Source organism: Chinchilla lanigera, unplaced genomic scaffold (assembly GCF_000276665.1).
Source record: "Chinchilla lanigera isolate Chin_1 unplaced genomic scaffold, ChiLan1.0 scaffold00113, whole genome shotgun sequence".
In the NCBI taxonomy this organism is placed as follows: Eukaryota; Metazoa; Chordata; class Mammalia; order Rodentia; family Chinchillidae; genus Chinchilla; species Chinchilla lanigera.
Genome location: NW_004955514.1, coordinates 4,411,753 through 4,431,746, shown reverse-complemented (window position 1 = coordinate 4,431,746; position 19,994 = coordinate 4,411,753). Strand labels below are relative to the sequence as shown.

General features: G+C 48.7%; 1 protein-coding gene across 7 annotated transcripts in view; it reads right to left on the bottom strand.

Annotated features, from left to right (window-relative positions):
• Window positions 1-902: 902 nt before the first annotated feature.
• Evc2 (Ellis van Creveld syndrome 2) overlaps window positions 903-19,994 on the bottom strand; it is a 98,221-nt gene continuing 79,129 nt past the window's right edge. For all 7 annotated transcript variants that reach the window (XM_005408826.2, XM_013506843.1, XM_005408823.2 and 4 more), the window contains 5 exons: window positions 17,345-17,559; window positions 7,762-7,849; window positions 6,501-6,697; window positions 3,272-3,373; window positions 903-1,622 (listed from right to left, as the gene is read on the bottom strand). In XM_005408826.2, coding sequence (XP_005408883.1) covers window positions 1,355-1,622; window positions 3,272-3,373; window positions 6,501-6,697; window positions 7,762-7,849; window positions 17,345-17,559 — 870 coding nt within the window. In that variant the 3' untranslated portion in view covers window positions 903-1,354. The remainder of the gene's footprint in view (window positions 1,623-3,271; window positions 3,374-6,500; window positions 6,698-7,761; window positions 7,850-17,344; window positions 17,560-19,994) is intronic.

The following is a 19,994-nucleotide window of genomic DNA, read 5'->3' as shown; positions in this document are numbered from 1 at the left end:
TTGCTTGTGCATGCATACCTACTAATGTCCCATGTGGTCACCTGGAAGCTCATGACCATGGTGCTCAGAAAAAGTGCACCCTTAGGCCCACATCCTGCCCACCATGCTGCACCGAGACTGGGGTTGCAGGTCTCCAGGGACTTAAAGGGGAGGTTCCAGGGCAGACAAGGGCTTTAAATGGAGACCCAGGTTCAAACCCAGGATTCCTCCCTCACGGGTGGTGAGATTACAGGCAAGTTTCTTATCTTCTCCAAGCCTCAGCCCCTAAGGGACAGTGATATATGCCAACTGGGGTGTCAGTGATGATTAGGGCCATGCTAAGGTGGTTGGGAGGGCCTAGCAGCAATCTCCTAAAACAGAGGCTTTGCCAGAGACCTCTTTTCTTCCTAATCATTTCTTGTTGTTGGGAAAAGACCACCTCAGGTACATCCTTGGGCTCTCAGAAGGGCTCTCAGAGGTGAGTGACATGGCCCAGCTCCTGGCAGACGTCACTGCCTCCACCGCAGTGTGATAGCAGAAGGGTCAGGCCACACAATGGGATGGTGTGAAAACAGGGACTCGGTGTGATTACTTGCTGAACACTGGGTGAGCCCAGTACATGTTCCTGGTCAGGACCTGGGAAAGGACAAAGTCCTGGGGCCGAAAGCAGGAGGTCCTGGTTTTGCTACTTACAGGCTTTATGATTCTGTAAAAAAGTCACTTCTTCTAAAGCTCCTCAATCTCCTCATTTGTAAACTGGGATTGATAACTTCGGTCTGAACTGGGAATGTTGTGTCCTGAGGCTGAACATTTTCTTGCAACTCCAAATCTCTGCTGGACACCATAGCGGGGAGCCACAATACGGAAGTAATTAAAAATAAACAGTTCCCACAAACAGCAAAAACGAGTTCAATTATGAAGAGTTGTGCGTGAAATACATTTATTTCCTAAGGTTCCTTTTATAAAAAACACAGTGGGTAACAAGCACACAATGTACGAATAGTCTTGCCTTGCACACACAGACTGCTTGGCACGCAGCGTGGCTCTGGGGTGTGACTGGGGCAGGCGTCTCCTCCAGATCTTTGATGGCTCATGACTGAGAGGGAGGAGTGTTCATGTCCCCGGGATGCAGAGAGTGGCCAAGTGGAAGTTCATAAAACCAGGGCAAACCGAGTCCTCAAAAGACAGCAGGTGTGAGGGTACCAGGTTACACATGGCACCTAGAAAAAGTACAACCCCGCCCAAGGCCCCGCCCACCTGCGCTGTCCCAGGACAGTCTACTGCCAGTTGTATATTATGAACAAACAAAACACAAGTGCACAGGAAAGAATAAGTCTTTCCATCTTCAGGTGTTCCCAGTGCCCTTTCCCTTGGGCTAGTCCAACCCCAGGACCCTGCTGGCTTTCCTGGCATTCAAGAAGTTCTTCTTTTTCCTGGGAGGAACGTGCAGTGAGATCTCTGGTTCCTTCGGGTTTCTGAATATAAAGAGCTTTTCACCCGTGTTTAATACATCAATGGTCTCAGTCCCTACAATAGGGACAGGGGCCAGTTCGCCAACGGGTTCCAGGGACAGGTGGGGCCAACTTCCTTTTCCAGAGAATATCAGCCTGTCTCTGATGGGGAGACACGTCTTCTTCAAAATGCTACAGAGAATGAAAGAGCAAACTGAGCATTGACGGTTATCTGGACCCTCCTAGTGTCTGACAGAGCTCTCCAGGAGATCTCCTTCGGGTCCTGACATCCCCAACTGAGTGTCCCTTTAAAGACTCGCTTTCCCTTTGGTCAGCAGTGTAGCTCTGACCACAGCTGACGCCTGTAACGGCAGTCTGCTGAGTCAACCCAAGGCCATGGCTGTTAGATGTTCAGGATCTCAGGAGCTACTGTCATCTTGTGGTTAGCCTGAGGTCAGCCACGCTGGGAGGATGCGCCAGTGGTTAAACATTTATCAGTACACTGTTTGGGTCCCATCCGCAAAGCACATGGATGGAGCTGGGTTACAAAGCAACAGTTGGCAATTAGACTAAGTGTGTTTGCCACAGAAAGACTGCTGGGATCCTGTGCCCAAGCTGCCCTCTGTCCCTGGCTGCTCTTGAAGATGCCATGACTGCCCCTCGGAGCCATATGTCACCTGCAAGCAACAGGGCTCTCTCTCTGCCCAAGTGGTGCAGGTCAAGGCCCTATCACCAGGGAGCCCACCTGGTGGACACTGTTGGCAGGTGTACTGGCCCTCCTTGAAGGGACATGGCCGATTCAGCTCCATGCTGCCACCACCACATCCTACCCTCCAGCCTGGGTGGTGCTGTCCTCCCACATGGGTCTACAGTAACTTGGGTGGAGTGAAGGCTGCCACACTGAACGAGGACAGCCATAGCCTCTGCTAGTGGGCACCCTCCACATCTACAGTGTCACCTAGGAAAGTCTCCAGGAGAACATTTCAACAGTTCGAGTAGTGTGCATTGAATTTCTTGATCTGGGCTTGAATTTACTTCTCTTGACCACTGCACTGATCTAACTTCTTTGGGGCCATGTTCAGACACCAGCCCAGTGCTGATGCCTCCAAGCTTTCTATCACAGATGTGCCACAGTGTAAGGTCGACACCTTCCCCTGGGCTCTGAGAAATTACAAAAGGCCAGAGCTTAGGCAAACACTTCCCTTGGACAGCCGCGATTCTGGAGCACTGGGTGGATGCTGCTTTTTAAGTCATTGAGTCTACCTGATGTTACATTTGTTTCTAAATCTTCTGTAGTTGGAACCACGGGAGACATTTGATGAATAATCTGAAGCAATCTAAAGCCTCTCTGCCCCTCATGTCTTCCTGACTGCCTGGTGTGCAAAAGTCACAGTAGAAAGGGTGTAAGCCTGGAAGTTACAGCGAACAGAGGGGGCAGTCAGAGGGTCCCAAGTGCATCTTCTGGTCCCAAGACACCCTCCAGCCACTGTCTGGGGCTGCTCCATGCAACTCCCCTGAGCGGCAGTTTTCCCATCCACTTTCTGGAAGATTCAGTGCAACGTGAAGTGGGAAGGCTTTAGCAGTGACAACATTGGAGCTGCTCTACAGAATTATTCTTTTTCTAATTATATCCCACTAGAAATAATTTTCAGCTGAAATAAATACATTAAAATACTATTAACGTTACGGGAACCTTCACCCACTGGTAGGTATGGGCTTGCTTTCAGCCTCTGAACGAGGTCCATGGGATTAGGATTTTCAGTCTTCGGGGTAGGAGCCCTCCTCCCACGTCACCTCCCAGGTCCGTCCCGGCTCCCAGCAGCACTGAGCAGGCTCATTACCTCTCCTTCCTCCGCCATGCCCACAGCATCTTCTCCAACCCTCTGCTCCTCAGATCTGCCCGCAGTCTGCTTTCTAAGGCTTGCCACCAGCTCTGGTGTTTCCTGGCAGCAAGAAAGGAAGGTCTGATTGTTGAGAGAAGCAGTGTTGGAGTGATTGGTAATTCTAACAAGCCCCATGGGGCTCCATTCTCCCATCGAGCACCTCCTGGGCCCTTGTGAAGGTTTATGTGGAGAACTCCCCCAGAGCCTCATCCACTCGAGGTAGGCCTTCTGGAAGAGGCCTGGCCCATAGGCGCTCACAGCTGGCTTGCCATTGGGAGGTGGGGCCTGGTCGGGAGGGACCGCGCATTCCCTCTCCCTCTCTCTGCGTCTCTGCTCCCCTCTGTCCTGCTTCCTGGCTCCGTGCTGTGAGCGGCTCCTCTCTGTCACGGAGCCAGCGGACCATGAGACCCGTGAGCCCAAATCAAGCTCTCCTTTAAATGGTGGGCATCGGGTATTTTGTTCAATGGATGCAGAAAGTAATTAAGATGGGCCTGGTCAGGGTGGGACTCCTGTGCTCCCAGTATACCCAGTCAGGGGGACTCACAGACAGGCACAGGTGACACTGGTCAGGTAGAGGGGAGCAGAAGCAGTGCAGAGGCGGAGACGCGAGGAAAGGGATCCCGGGGGAGCCCTGGAGAGGAGCTGTGTGCCGACCCCAGTGCACAGGCGGTGCACGCTGACTCTGCCCCTTACGTTCCACATGGTGCTCGTGTCTAAGGCAGGCTGGGCGTGGTGGTGTGCGCCTGTAATTCCAGCACTCTGGGAAGCTGAAGCAGGAGGGTAAGGAGTTCAAGGCCAGCAAGGACAACTTAGTGAATCAGTGAGACCCTGTCTCAGAATAGAAACATGAAAGGGCCGGGGAGCCCAGCTCAGTGCAAAAGCCCTGGGTTTGGGCCCCTGTAGTGAACAAAACAGAACAGTAAGAATCGGCAGGCACACTGGGCACTCCGGAGGGGTGCTATGAATACGTGGCTGGGAGGAGGCGAGGTGGGGCCTGAAGGCCTTGGGCAGCTGTGGGACACTGGAGTGAGAGCAAGGACGTAGAGGGTCGCAGGAGACTGGGACAATAGCTATCTTGGGCCTCAGATTCGATCTCAGTCAATAAAGGACAAAGAGGAGCTGAGAGTCCTGCCAGGGCCTGCGCATTCCTCTGCCTCAGTGGTCCTGCCCGGCTGGCAGTGGGGACAGCCCTCCCCTGCTGGCCCAGCCAAGTATTCCCACCCAGGCCAGGAAAGGACACTGTTCTCACAGCAGCACCCAGAGGGGCCACCACACTGCTGCCCTGCCCTTCCGGGCTTGGACAGCGGGCTCTTCCTGGATATCCATGTGGCCCTCAGGACACCCTGCTGCTCAGTCAGCTTCTGTGGCTTGAGAACCAAGGCCCTGAACAGACGTGATGACCAGGCACTGGACACGTGGCCCCGAGAATAGTGACTACCCTGTTGCTGTCCATAGGGACCATAATGGGTACCTGGGCCTGAGGAATCAGCCTGTCTTGCTTGGCCAGCAGGCTGGACAAAGAGAGTGGAGACAAGTTCCACACTGTGACAGCTGCCCTGTGTGTTCCTGCCCGTCTCCCCTGCCAGCTCTGCAAATAGGCTGGACGAAGGGGCAGCCCCCAAACAAGGTCCTCAGATCACAGCCTGCCTCTCATACCAGCCCACACCGGGCCTCTGACCGCAGTCACACCCAGCCCCGGAACCGCGCCCACACCCAGCCTCCTGATTGTGCTGGCCCTCAGGAACGCTAGGCAGGCTCCTCCTACCACCAGGGACTCCTGCTCCCACCAACTGCCCTTCCTCACTCCCCCTTCCTCTCACCCAGCCCTGCTCCACCTCCAGTGCTTCCTAACTTTTTGAGTCAGAGACCCCTTTGTGAGTCTGACTATAAGACACTGCGCTTCTGTCAGGATGAGTACTGCCCGCACACCTCTGTCCACACCCAGCCATCTCAGCAGCATCCCAGGCATTCGTCCCAGCCTCCCGTGGGTCCTGGCTGAGGACTGGAGCCCACAGCTGGCTTCCACACCTGACTCTCTTGCTGCCTTCTCTTGCATGCTCTCTCTTCTCAGGTGACACTGCTGGCTGCTCCCAAAACCTGCCTCACTCCACACCCCAGCCTCCTGCCTTTCCTTGTAGCGACCACTTCCGGGTCAAAGTCACACCTGGACCCTTGTCCTGAAGGAAAGTATCTGTAGAGGTACCCATGGGTGAGGAACAGAGGGGCCCAGCTGAGTGTGCAGGGATAGACAGCAGCAGCCCCAAGCCTCTGCCAAACCCATCTGCGCAGTAGTAGGCATCACGAAAAGTAACACCTACGATGTGTCCATCCCAGTGACAAGCGTGACTTTACACTGATAAAAAGAGCAGGAATACTGTCTAACTAGTGGAGAATGAATGAGATGGGACAGCAGGAAACGGTAAGGGTCTGAAGAGCAGAATGCACAGCTGGATACACTGCACGCCACACGCGTGCACGCACACACACACACAAACGGGCCACATTTAAAATGCTGCGGCTTACACATGTTCAGCTTTGTGATGCCGGGGAAGCAACAGGAAGTCAGTGGAAACCGTGCTTTGAATATTAATCTCACCCCAGGTTGGCAAGGGTGGTCCTGACTCTAGGATGCTGGCCAGTAGCACTGAGCCCCAGTCCCAGCCAGCCACGTGATCAGGACACAAGGGATGCTCCACACCACGCTGCTTGGTGAGGAAGCTCGGGAGATTACGTGTGTCAACGGCATCCTCTGAGTAAGGTACTTAACGTAGGATGGGTTTACCAGGACAGAGCCCATCATAAACCAAAGAGCATCTGTGCACACATTCATGCACATGAACACACAGCCATGCACCCATACACAGTAACACACACACACACACACACACACACAAGTAAAAATTTAAAAGTCCAGCTTTTTCCCTTAGCAGTATTCTCTGGGCAAACAGGAAGTGGGTTAATGGGCATGTTTGACACATGGCTCTGGGCATATTTTTTTCTTAAAATTCTAGTTGAAAAATAAATTGGGGGGCATCATTAGCAAATACTGGGGCCTGCTATGGCGTGGGCCCATGAAGATGTTGTGAAAGCGAGCAGCCAGCTGGAGAGGAACACGGGCCTGGTCCCTCCCTCTCTGGGCACCCGCGTGCGCCCCCTGCCGGGTTCTGTGGGCATGCAGGGCACTCACCTCCTCCTGCCTGGGTCAGGCTGCTCCCCGCTGCCCGGGTTCTCCACCGTGTGCTCAGGGTGCTTCTCGCTGACTGAGTCCAGCAGGGTCAGCAGCAGGGGCTGTGGGGCGGTGGGCATCACCACACTCAGGAGGCGGCGCAGCGTGGCGCCAGGCACCGTGGTCATCTTCGTGAGGTAAGCCGCCAGCCTCAGCTCCTACAGGACGAGGCAGAGGGAGCTCAAACCCTGGTCATTGCTAGATGGGGTGGATAATTTTTAATTTACTACATTCTTAAGGCTTTTGCTCTCAGGGCAATAAATATTTTAGTGGCTCCGTCTGGAAAACACACTCCAAATTCACAGGGCAGTCAAAAAAATCTGTTCCGTAACCTTGGCACCTCAGGGCGTTTTGAAAGGTTTCATCCACCCCTCCCGATTGTGCTCAGCTCACTTGGCAGGGCCCACATCACCACACAGCAGCCCCGGTGGGTGGCAGCAGAGCAGTCAGTAACGTTCTCCCCCTCCTGCTTGGCTCAGGGGAGGCCACACAGCCCGGGGGAACAGGGCAGCTCTGCGACCAACTGGAACATTTCTAAGCCAGTGGGTGATTAGCGACACTGATCTCCTCCTGCACACCCCTCTGCAGTAAGAGAAAGGACTGGACAGGTTTCAGGGACACTGTGCAGAGTGGACACAAACAGCTTCCAAGAGCTCCAGGCCGTGCGATTCCACGCACATATCGAGACAGCCTGGGCGCAATTTAGTGATGGAGAACAGACCCCAGCCAGGCTGGAGGCAGGGGGTGGGTATGTCTAGGGAAGGGCATCTCAAGGAGGCCTTTATGGTGGTAGACAGCAAAAAACCTCTTCCTTTTTCTTCCCTCACCTCCCAGTACTAGGGATTGAATTTAGGGATTTTGCCCTGAGACCCATCTCCAACCTTTTCCAATTACTTTATTTTGAGACAGATTCTCGCTAAGTTCTAAACTGCCCAGGCTGGGCTTGAATTTGCCATCCTCCTGCTTCAGCCTCCTACAGTGCTAGGGTTACAAGTGGTGCCACCATGCCCAGCCTTTTTAAAAAAATATTTTGATCCACAGTTGGCTGAATCTGGGGATGTGAGCTGAGGATATGACCTGTCGCTGCCTGCCGAGCATGCGCTCAGGGCTTCTCGTCATCCCCTTTATCATCCCCACCCAACAGCAGAGGAGATGCAGGTCCTGAGAAGGGAGGTCCACATGAGCAGGAGAGAGACCCAGAAGCACACTGGCCTCTTCTCACCTGGCTGCACAGGGTCGAGAAGGTGTCTGTCTCCATGTTTTCCAGCAAATCTTCCAACACTGCACTGCTCTGCTGCTCCTCTCTCAAACTAGAGTGGAGACAAAGTCCAGGCTCATAAATCCAGCTGTATATAAAGGGGCAGCTATGGGAAGGTCTGAATAATGAAGAGTCACAGATCTAAGCTACACGATGTAACACATATACAAAAATTACACCTCTGTAAGAGGCAGGAGGAATGTTTACACTTTAAAAAATTTATTAGAGTAAAAGGTACACTGCCACTAGTTCCCCTCAGAATGCTTCCCCTTACTTCAAGCACGCTTATCTCTGCTCTTGCTGTGTTCTGAAGCAGTTCTAGAGGCCTCTTTCCTGAGTATCTTTGGTTGTGCTGTCATGGCTGCCTCAGTGTCTTAAATCGATCCAAAAGATTTCCCTTTCATGATCATTTTGACTTTGAGGAAGAGCCAGAAGTCACGTGATGCCAGATCCAGTGAATAAAACACGAGGAAACTATTATGTTTTTATAAATCCACCTTTGCATTGGATGGGCAGCAGTATTCACTGTATTTTTGCCCACATCTCATAAAGACACTCAAGAGGGAGGACTTCCAGAGCTGCTGCAGAAAGGGGCAAAAAGATGGGAGGAATGTGTTCCAAGTGAAGTGGAGTATTTTCAGGGGATTGATGGCAACATGTCTTTCACTGCAATAAAATCTTTTGTTTCTACTTCACTGTATTTTTCAATCACCTGTGTATATACAGAAATAATACACACATACATATACACATACGAAAGGAGGTGAATGGAGAGCTTCCTCTCCTCACCTGCTCTGCTTCCCAAAGAGCAGGCCAGGGAGCTCACAGGCAGGAAGGCTGCTCAGTGAGAAGATCCATCGGCGCCCAAGGCCACTCTTTGGTTGCTCTGAGAAGCTCTGTGGTCTCACTTTGAAAGCTCTGCATCCCTCTGAAGCACACTTAAAAAGCAATCCCCCTCAGCCGGGCGTGGTGGTGCATGCCTGTAATCCCAGTACTCAGGAGGCTGAGGCAGGAGGATCGTTGCGAGTTCAAGGCCAGCCTGGGCTACAAAGTGAGCTCAAGGCCAGCCTGAACTGCATAGTGACCCTGTCTCAAAAAGAAAAAAAAAAAAAAAAAAGCAATCCCCCTCGAGTACCCCACTCCTTCCCTGTAGCTATAACTTCTTGTTCTGGTGCAGATAAGATTGGAAACTATGTCCTGTAAACAGAGTTTATGTCATCTTGTTCTTGCAGGACTCATAAGGCTCTGTCTTCTTTCAAGGATAAGTAATTAATTCCTCTGCCTTACTTCTGTCCCCCTGCGTGCCCTGCACCCCCAGTCTCTAAAGGTCAATTCCCTCAACTAAATGTAAACTAGAACCTTCCCTTTGTTCTAATGCCCAGCACATTGGACGTGAGTTCAGCTGGGTTGGTGTGCATCTAAAATCTGGGAAATAAATCCTCCTTTTTCCCCATTGGTCTCTCTGATCTCTTGGATTCTGCAACATTTCTGGTGATTACAAAGAGACCTGAGACAATGGATTTGCTCTCTCCTTTGCCTGCAGGCCCAAGAGGGCCTGAGCTGCAGAAGCCCTGAGAACTCTGACACCAAAGGGTGAAACCAGCTCAGAGAGGATACTGACCCTCCCACAACCCAGAGACCTTTCCCTTGTCAGCACGAATGGAACCTGGGGGATTCAGGATAATTCTGGAACAAGAGCACACTACAGGACTGTGATACGGTTCTGGGGGCCCAAGCGGGAAGACCTGTCCTGTTAGGACAGAAGGCAAGTCTTATTACCTCCAGAGCAGTATCTAGTAATATGACTCAGACTGAAATCTGACTGCACCAGCATCTCTGAGCAGGAGTGGTCTGCAAGGAGAACTGGCTCCTAGGGATGTTAGGGATGTGGGCGTGGCCTGCAATGAGAAAGGCTCACAATTGGTCTTATCTGGATTAGATTAAGTCAGATGAAACCTACAACCCCAAGTGGACTGTCAGGGAGAGAGGCCCACACCAAGAGAAGCTTAAAGGTTACTTTCAAACAGCTGGTGGGACAGGCCCACAGTGAGAGCTCCAAAGGGAATGCAGGAATGGCCAGAGGCAAGAAAAACTCCCAGAGAGCGTGGGAATGAAGGGAAAGGACCACAGCAGAAGGGCTTGAGACACCACAATGAAAACTGGGGGGGGAAAGGTGTATAAATAAATGTGTGTGTGAACAAAATTCACCTGGGCTCAGCGGGGACTAGGGTAAGAAAGTGGTCAAATTGATCTGCAAATGAAAGTAATTGAAAAAATGATTTGTGCTATAATGGGCAATGCCATGAAAAAGCTGCTTAGCTTTAATGCACCAGGACATACAGGCAGGGTGCCCTGGACAGGCTGGCAGAACAAAAAAAAGAAAGGAGAGGGAAGAGAAGAAGCTGTAAAATGGGGTGATGACAGCAAACAGCACAGGTGGGAACCAAGCTGGTCTGGTGGCTAGGCTAAAACAGAGGCACGGGGCCGGGGATTTAGCTCAGCGGCAAAAGCGTTTGCCTGGCAAGCGCAAGGTCGTGAGTTCGGTTCCCGGTACCGGAGAAAAACCAAAAAAATAAAAATAAAAAAAATAAAAAATAAAAAATAAAAATAAAACAGAGGCACAAGGCCAAGAGACTTGCGCTCAGCTGCACCTGTGGACAATGGAGTGGCAAAACAGTCTTCATTCCAAAGCAGGTGCTGAGAAAAATAGAGCCCAAGGTCTCCTCCTGGTTTCAGGAGCACCAAGGCCAACTATTGCTCAGCGACACCAGTCTGGCACTGCCTGAAGGCATCTAAAAGCAGCTCCAGCCTGGGGTTGAATTCCCAAAAAAGTATTGCTGAACCCAAGGAAGTTTTACAGGAGAAAGCAAATTACAAATTTTAACTAATTGGCAAATGTACTTTTGGTTTCCAATTTGAGTTGATGCGCGTAGAACATTTCTTATGTGTTACAAATTCTTAAATTGCAATTACAGGATTAACTTGCTCTTTTCCCTGCTCTCTGTTGGTTTAAGATAAGAGCACTGATTCTAGGTTACTGAAGATCTGTAATGGCAGTCAGTCAAGTTTACTATCAGAGGGAAAGAGGGGACATTTTATAATTCAAGTGGCTAGAGTCAAATTTGTTTAAAAATTTATAGTAAATAAACACAATAAGAAGACTATAAATATAAAAGATATACATTTGATATGAGAAGAATCTGTATGATAAAAGTTTTGTCCTCCTAAAGAGATTTTAAAAAGAGATGATAACAACATTGGAAAGCTTACATACCTCAAGGAAGGCTTGTGACAACAGTTTATTTTTAAAAATATGTACAGTTACTTGTTAATTTGGTGGACCTCAAGTTGTTCCTTCTAAAAACTCCCGAGAGGGAAATGATCAAATCAACATAAAATAAAAATGTTTAAGAAAGTTATTTCTTATCTCACAAAAGAATAGATATGGGAGGAAAAATGGCAAAACCTACCCCATTAAAATGTATGTTGGCTAACTTTAAAAGGCACTGTACAGGAAACTATAAAATAAACCCCCCAGAGGTTTAGAACTCTTTATAAAATAGATGGACCCTCTGTAATGGTTGATATACTGCATCAACTTGAGAAGTTTAGAAGTTTAACTAAGCAACTCAGCAGGGGGCCAGGGTCCTCACTTTGTAAACATCCTCATCCTGTGCAATGGGCAGGGAGATGGAGTGAGTGCTACACCTGCCCCAGAGGGTAACAACCTGCTTACAATATAAGAGAAGAAAAGAGGTTTACTCTCCCTGTTTTCTACTCTTATTGTTTTTGCTGTCTTTTGTCCCCTTGAACTATTGCCCCTGCACCATGCTACCCTGCCTTGAAGCCAGCTGAAATCTCCACAGGCTGTGAGCTAAATAAGTCTTTCCTTCCTTAACTCTGAGTGTTGGGTATTTTGTCCCAAAATTGAGAGAAAAGTAACAAGACACTCCCCTTTGATGGTAAGTGGCTGGCTGGGGGGAAGTAAGGGAAGACCGACAAAAACCATTGAGTGTATATACAGGATGGTGACTGGGAGCAGAGGACCACCAGGACATCAGGATCAGCTTCCCTACACTGACTCATGGCTAAATATAGTTCAGACTAAACCCACATGGCTTCACCCCTGTCTACCTGCTTATTGACAAAAACTAGAGGGTTTTGCTGGCATGACTGCAACCCAGCCTTCAGAGGTGACTACCAGAGAGTATGTAAATGGTGACCAGGAGGTCAAACAAAAAGCGGACAGAGGCTCGACAAAACAAAACAAACAAAAAACCCCAAACCAGATCTACTGACACCAGTGCTCACAGAGAAAACACAACAACAATCACTAAGGGGCAAAGATGAGGGCACTGACAAAACAGGAGTCAAATCAAACAGGGATCTGTCAGTCAACCAAAACTAAACCGGGATCAATGTGTGTGATGTAAAAATATGGACACTGAGAAAATAAACGCCCAAAAATGATGACAAAGATGATAAAAATTCCAAAACTAGGAGGCCACCTACAAAAGGCTATTGGCCACAAGGAAAAAAACCACCAGGTGCAGGCCTCACTGGACTGACAGAAACTAAAGGTTACTAGCCCTAGGCCAGACTGGGCTCCATCCCCTTAGACATCCAGAAGCCATGGTCACAATAAAGAGTAGGGGGCCCCTTATGGACTTTCTCGTAGAGGGTAGAACTGAACATCTGGTAATAACACAACTCACTGGGCAACTGTCCAAAACATGTGACTTATGGGAGCCACCAGAGTCCCAGAAAAGAGGCCATTGTGCCGGCCTAACAGGTGTCATATGGAAACAAAAAGTCCAACCTAAGTTCCTGTATCTTCCAAACTGTCCAGTTCCCCTGCTGAAAAAGGACCTACTCCAAAAATACAGGCCTAAATTAGCTTTGGGCCACAAGAGTAAAGAGAAGACAACACAGTAAAAGGCTGACATTGAGGAGCACCTCACTGAGCTGCACAAGACATCAACGAGTGACCTCAAGGGACAAAAGGGGTTACGGAAGGACACACTAAGGCAATGGTGATGAAAAAATAAGATCCTCATGCTGAAGGTGAGCTTTAACAAAGCTGCTGCTGACAAGACAGAGCTAAAACTAGAGCTAAGACACATCTGCAGGAATGCCAAAAACACATGACACAACAAAAAACAGACAAAACTGAGGGCTACTGGGCAGCGACAGTTGGCAATGGAGGAAAAATTGGTGCTGTGAAGCTGAAGAATATATGCCAAAGAGCCTGACAACTAAGAAAGAAAAGGCAAGGCAGCACCAGGCTGCACTGGAGAAGTCAAATGAGTCAAGGCCAAGGTGAAAGAGGCCCAATGCCTATGGCAGTGAACAAAACAAGAGTCAGCTCTACAACTACAGCTGGCCCAAGAGGCTGCCCAGAAGGGACTCCAGACAGAGAAAGAAAACACATAAACATGTTGGAGCGGCTACGTGGCAAGACACGGACAACCTGGTGAGCACTTGAGGAAGCTGAGGAAGCCTGAAGACGTGCCAAGTGTCAGGCAACACAGTCTCGCCAGCAGATGAAAGAGATAAAGAGACTAAAAGAGTAGACAGAGACACATGCCCACACCAATGTACAAATGAAACTAAAAGCACAAAAACTACTATGACACATATAAGAGGAGATAACACAGTGGGAAAGAAACAACAGTAGACACACAAAAGCAGTATCTAGAAAGAGCTGCAACATCTGCAGCAGAGTTCAGAGGCAAAGATACAAGCCAAGACTCAACAGGTGAAAACAACCAAGCACAACAGGCTGCACATCAAACAAGAGATCTAGCCTATAGCTAGAGACAACTAAGTGCCAGCATGGTAGGGCTAAGGATAAACTGCAGGCTCTGTGTACATGGACAGAGGAGACAAAAACCCAAAAGCAGCAAGCAGAAGAGGAAGTTAAGCGTTTGTAGAGACGAACAGCAGAGGGGAGCCAACACAAGCGTCAAGCAGAGGCAAACTGGCCCTGTGCATAAAAGCTAAAGCTGAGACAACTCAAAAAAACAGAGGGCTCTACACTCACTGGAGGAACTACAAGTACAAGCCACAGGAGACAGAGAGGCAGCTGTGGCAGACAGAGACAGGACAAACACACCAAATACAGGTAACCCTAGAGACCACTCAATATAACACAGAGCCACAGCTACAAGCCAAACATGCCTCCTTTGCAAAAAGACTACACAGCTAAATCAGATCATACAGGAAAACATGTAACAATGGCCCCCAGCTGTGGGGAAAAAAACAAAGCAACAGGTACAGCAGCAGACAAAAGCTAAACGTGCTCATGAAAAGGCTGAACGTGGACCAGAGTGCTAACAACTAAAGGACAGTGAGACAGTGAGGCCACGCGGTATGGGTCCTAAGAAAAGTGGCCATTATACACTACAGGGGGCACCAGAGGACTGAAACAATAAAAGCCAGAAGACATCAAAAGACAGATGGGAAAACAAAATGGGCCTCTAGGATTGTCCTACAAAGGGGCCCTAGCTGTGTCCCTTACCCCAGAGCTACTCCTCCCTGAGACCCCATATTACTCTTACATAAAAAAGTCTGGTTTGCCTAAGAAGCTAAAAAATACACAAAGGGGGATAATGAAAGTTTGCTGATGGGAGGCTAGCCATCCCTGAAGTGCTGGGCCCCAGGTTCACAAAACAATTCCATCAGGGGTCTCAAACTGGAAAGACAGCATTGAAAACATTACTAGGCCACCATTTCTACGTGCCACGACTCACTGCCATTGCTCGGGCTATATATAAACAATGCTTGATCTGCACACAAAACAACCCAAGGCAAGGGCTCGCCTGGCCCCCCGATATCCAGAAACAGGAGCTGCCTCATGTGAAAATTTGCTTGTGGATTTTACTAAATTACCTCAAGCCAGTGGCTAGCAATATATGTTAGTGCTTGTCTGCACCTTCTTAACATGGGTCAAAACTTTGCCCACCTGAACAAAAAGGACATGAGAGGTGCTCACAGTACTGCTAATGGATATCATCCCAAGACTCAGACTGCCCTTGACCTTGGGGTCAAACACTAGACCAACATTCATAGCCAAGATAGTCTAGGAGCTCATACAGATGTTAAAGATAAAATAAAAGTTTCACATAGATTACTGGTCACAGAGCTAAAACAAAACAGAAAAAAAGGTAGAACACATAAATTAGACAGTCAAACGCTTGTTAAAAAATATTGTCAAAAAACTCACTTGAGGGCTGGGGATATAGCTCAGTGGCATAAGTGCCTGCCTGTCAAGTGCAAGGTCATGAGTTTGATCCCCAGCACCGCAAAAAAAAAAACAAAAACAAAACAAAACAAAAAAAAACCCACTTGAGACAAGACCAAATCCTACCCATGGTCCTCCTGTGAGTCCAGTGCACCCCCACTAAACATATGGGGTCTTCCCCTTATAAAATTCTATTTGGCCAGCTGCCCCCAATCATAGATCAAATTAAAAGAGGTCTCTATAAACTAGAAGAATTGTCTCTGAGGAGACAGATACAGGCTTTTAAAATAGCCACACAAAATATTCATGGTTGATACAAGAAAAAAATGCCCATAAGCCTGACCGATCTAATACAGCTATTCACACCTGAGAACTCTGCTTTGCTTAAAATAATAAAATCCAATAACCATGGGGCTCATATGGGATGGGCCTCATAGCGTAATCTTGTCCACCCTTACTACTATTAAAATTACAAGAACTGTGCCTTAGATCCACCACAGTGGACAGAAGCCAATGGCCCAAGACAGCTGGACCAGCCAGCAGGATCCAGACAACCCGAACCAGCTAACTCTGCAACGAGATCAGGCCACCACCAGAGGTAACAGCCCTGCTCTAGTCACACTAAAAGCTGGCTAGTCTACACACAGGCAAAGCTTGAGGATAAACATGGAGATACAACAACAACATAAGTCTCTTTCGCTTCATGTTATAATTCTCACTTTGCCCAATAGAAAGCCAAACCCCCATAACAAGGTAAATGTTAATGATAGTGATGTTGCCTATTAAAACTTATCATAGAAAGCATCAAAGGAGCGAATGAAGTGGGACTTAAAAAACAGTCTCCCTCAAACTCCATCCCCCGTAGCTATAACTTCTTGTTCTGGTACAGATAAGATTGGCAACTATGTCCTGTAAATAGAGTTTATGTCATCTTGTTCTCACAGAATTCCTAAAGCTCTGTCTTCTTTGAGGGATATATTATTAATTGCTTTGTCTTGCTTCTGTACCCTCACTCCCTGTTCCTAGTTTCTAAAATCTAACCCCCTCAGCTAAATGCATAAAACTAGAACTTTCCTTTGCTCTAAAATCTGGGAAATAAGTCCTCCTTTTTCCCCATTGGTCTCCTGAACTCTTGCATTCTACAACAGCTTCTCATGGCCGAGACCTGTGCTGTCACTGACCTAGAGCCACTGTGCCTGGATGGCCCTGGCTCTGACCACAAGACTGACGAGCACCTTTCCACCAGAGACACCCAGACTGCCACACCTGCCCTCACCAAACAGAGCCACCGTCCTGGATCTGCCCCTATTCCCACTGCCGTCACCACCCCATACCTTTGCAGGTCCAACGCAAACCTGCCCTGACAAGCACATCCCTCCAGAGAGTGCAGGAGCCATAAAGCCAGACCTTATCATGCCAACACCTCAACCACACACGCTCAACCCCCTCACACACTTTTCCCAATGGAACTGAATTGCACTTTGACACTGTGTTTACACAGATGTGCATGATCAAATAAATCAAAATCACCTGTAAACTCATCTCCCAGCAATTGTACCCATACTGTAATCTTGTTCTGGTACAGATAAGATTGGCAACTATGTCCTGTAAATAGAGTTTATGTCATCTTGTTCTCACAGAATTCCTAAAGCTAATTCTTAAAGTTGGATGCGTTTCCTTCCAAATAATTTGTGTGTTTTCCAAAATTAACCCCCCTAAAGTATATAGCTTGTACTCTATCCTTTCCACATCAATATTGTGTTCACAGGAGAAAAGTAGGGATCAGTAAAAGATTACAGCTTTTCTAAGAGTATTAAGGTTATGGGCAAAGGCTAATTATCTAGTTTAGCTGAAGAAGAATGCAGAGAAAAAGACTGAAGTGTGTCTGTTTCATAATTCCACAAAAGCAGGATGCAAAGTGCTACGTCTGTGCAGAAATCTGAATAAAGCCCATCACAGCTCAATGTCAAGTCCTGGTTTCGATAACACACTATGATCATGTACGATGCTTGAAGGGCATATGGGATCATGTACAATGGGTGAAGGGCATATGAGATCTCTCTACATTATTTTACGGCTTCTTGTGGGTCTGTAGTTATTTAAAAATAAAAAGTGTAACTGTATCATTAGTAAACCTCAATGATCTTAAAGGAAACAAATGAAGAATGATCTCAGGGAAAAGCTGGGGTCCTCTGAAGCTAGCAGCAGTGTGTGAGAATTGGGACAGCTCCTTAGAAGAAGGGTAGAAGCCAGCACCTCCTAGGCCTGCAGGGGGCGACACTCCCAGGCCACAGCCCCACCTACCTCTGCTGATGGTGTTCCAGCATCTGCTGGCCCTTGCTCAGGGCCTGCTGCAGGATGGAGGAGATGTGCCCTTCAGAATCTGCCTCCCCAGGCTCGTTCAGGACCCCAGGTCCACTGGCCCCCCAGTCTTGCCAGCTTGTCAGGAACCGCTGTTGCTGGGCCACCTCCTGCTTTGACAGGTGCTCCTCCAGCTTCCGCTCCAGCTCCTGGATCTCCTGCATGGAGAAGGGGTGGTAATGAGTCCAGCACATAGGTATGGCATCTTCTACAGGCACCTAGGGCTTGCCTGGCTCCCTGTACAGCTGTGTCTGATCGTGCAAGGTGATTGCCACCATCTCTCACACCTGTGCACCTCCACATACGCTGCTCCCTTCATTGGCGGTGCCCCTACCCATCTGGCTGAGCATCCAAGTCTCTTTGCAAGCTCTGTTTAAGAAGCCCTCAGTGATAGGTTCACAAGTCCCTGGGAAAGGTAGACACCCTTCCACATGTGTCACTCACCACACCTCATTTATGCTCCGTTTTCAGTTTCCTGAACCATGGGCTGTACCTTTCAGCTGCAGTGTGAGCTCTCTGAGGGCAAGGCTGAGTCCCCTGCTCCCCGTCTGCAGCGTGGTTGGCAGCTGGCACCTGTCACTGGCTTACCACAGGGCATCTGCCTGTATCCACCATGGGCAGAAGCCATGCAGGATGTAGCAGCCACAGCAAGGATTGTACCAAAGGGAAGTGCCACCCGCCAGCCTATTCTAGGACTCTCTTTATATAAGTGGTGCCAAGCTGACAATGGCTTCACTTATGACTTATGGCTTTACAACGGTGTGAAAGCAATACAGGTTTAGTAGAAATTGTACTCTGAGTTTCGAATCTGGATCTCTTCCCAGGCTAGAAATACACAGCATCGTGCTTTCTTATGAGGCTAGACCACAGCAGCATCACAAGTCTAGGCAGCTGTGAGACCAACAGGGAAATCCCACTTCTCTGCACTGTGCTGTGTTGCTAAGCTGTACGTTCCACAGATCAGACAGATTCACTATCATTTTGATCTAAGAAATTTTCAGCTTACCATGGTTTATCAAGAAGTAACCACATCCTAGAGGTTTGACAGAAGTATAGAGTAAATGTTTCTGTTTTTAAAAGAAATTTATTACAGTAAAAGCCATATTCCAGAGCTGTTTCAGAAAGTGGAAAGAAAAATGGGTTAAGTGTGCTCGAAGTTAGAGGAAGGATTCTGAGGGGGATGCACGGCAACATGTCTTTCGCTGTAATAATTTTTTAAAAAAACTGTGAACAGTCACCATATATTTTGATCATGCCCCGTGAGTAGGGAAGCATCCTTACTTATCTCACTACACCCCTTTAACAACTTAGAAACTGCACTCCTATTTCTCTGGTCCTGTGGATCAGAATATGGAGGCAGAGGGGGTGAAGATCATTTGCTTGGTGATGCAATTATTAAGTGGCAGAACTAGAATCTGAGGTCAGGCCAGCTGGACCCAGGGTTTGTGCTCTTAACCACTACGCAATACTGCCTCTCCCTGGCCAAACACAAGGATTCTGCATTCTCCAAGCCACTGAATCAGGCAGTCTTAACACAAGAGCTTGCTGCATGGTAGGAGGAGGTCCTGGGCCTCGGAGAACCAAACTCAGCCCATTTTTCACTGGAGCGGCCAGTACTGTGAAGGCTAGGAGTGGGATGGGGTCCATTCTAAGCAGTCCGGATGGTCCTCAGGAGGGCACAGTGGTCCTTGATCTTCCTAAATATTCATGGAATGGTTTGTCTTTCTGCTGAGGGGCCGAAGCGTGCATCACATTCTCAAAAGGGCCCCAAAGCCCCTCGAGGCTCTGAAACACTACTCAAAATCCAAGACAAAAGAAAAAACAGCCAGAGAGGTGACTCAGAGGGAGCCTGACACCCAAACCACACACTTGGGGCTTGTTCCCAAAGCCTAGGAAAGCTCCGAAAGCCTCCGGGCCAGACTTCTGACGTGCTGACATCTGGAATTACCAGCATCACTCTTGCTGCAGCAGCCGAGTAGGAACATAACCCAGTGAGGCTTTCAACAGCGAGTTCTGTCCACCATCAGCAGTGTCACCAGGGAAATTGGTAATGCACAGAGGGCTGGCTTTTCTGCAAGCAGCCTGCAAGGCCCTGGTTAGGGACAGACACTAGGTGAGCATGTGTCCTGCAGTTTATCATCTGCAGATAGCATGTTACCCCAGCAAGTCAGTCTTGGCACGTGACACTTGCTCCTCTGCCCACATCTGCTGCCACTCAGCACAACTGGAATCTGAAACCCACTCCTGGAATTGCTTTCATGCTGCCTTCCTCCCTGGACCCTAAGTGCTGAAGGCAGGAACTCTGGGTTGCAGTGACTGGTTTATCTGTATTGCCACAGGGAGCACAGGCCCCAGATCGTGGAAGCAGCAGCAATAAAGATGAGGAAAAGAAGGAGTTGGAGACTGAAGAGGAGACAGAAGTTAGCTGGCATTGCCTGAAGGCCTGTACTATGTTGGATTTCATTCTGAGTATTTCTTCATAAATTAGTTTATGTGATCTTTGCAAAATAACCCAAGATAGGAATTCATTATCATCCCATTTTATAAATAAGGTAACGGAGGCACAAAGAATGAAAGTAAATGTCCAGAAATG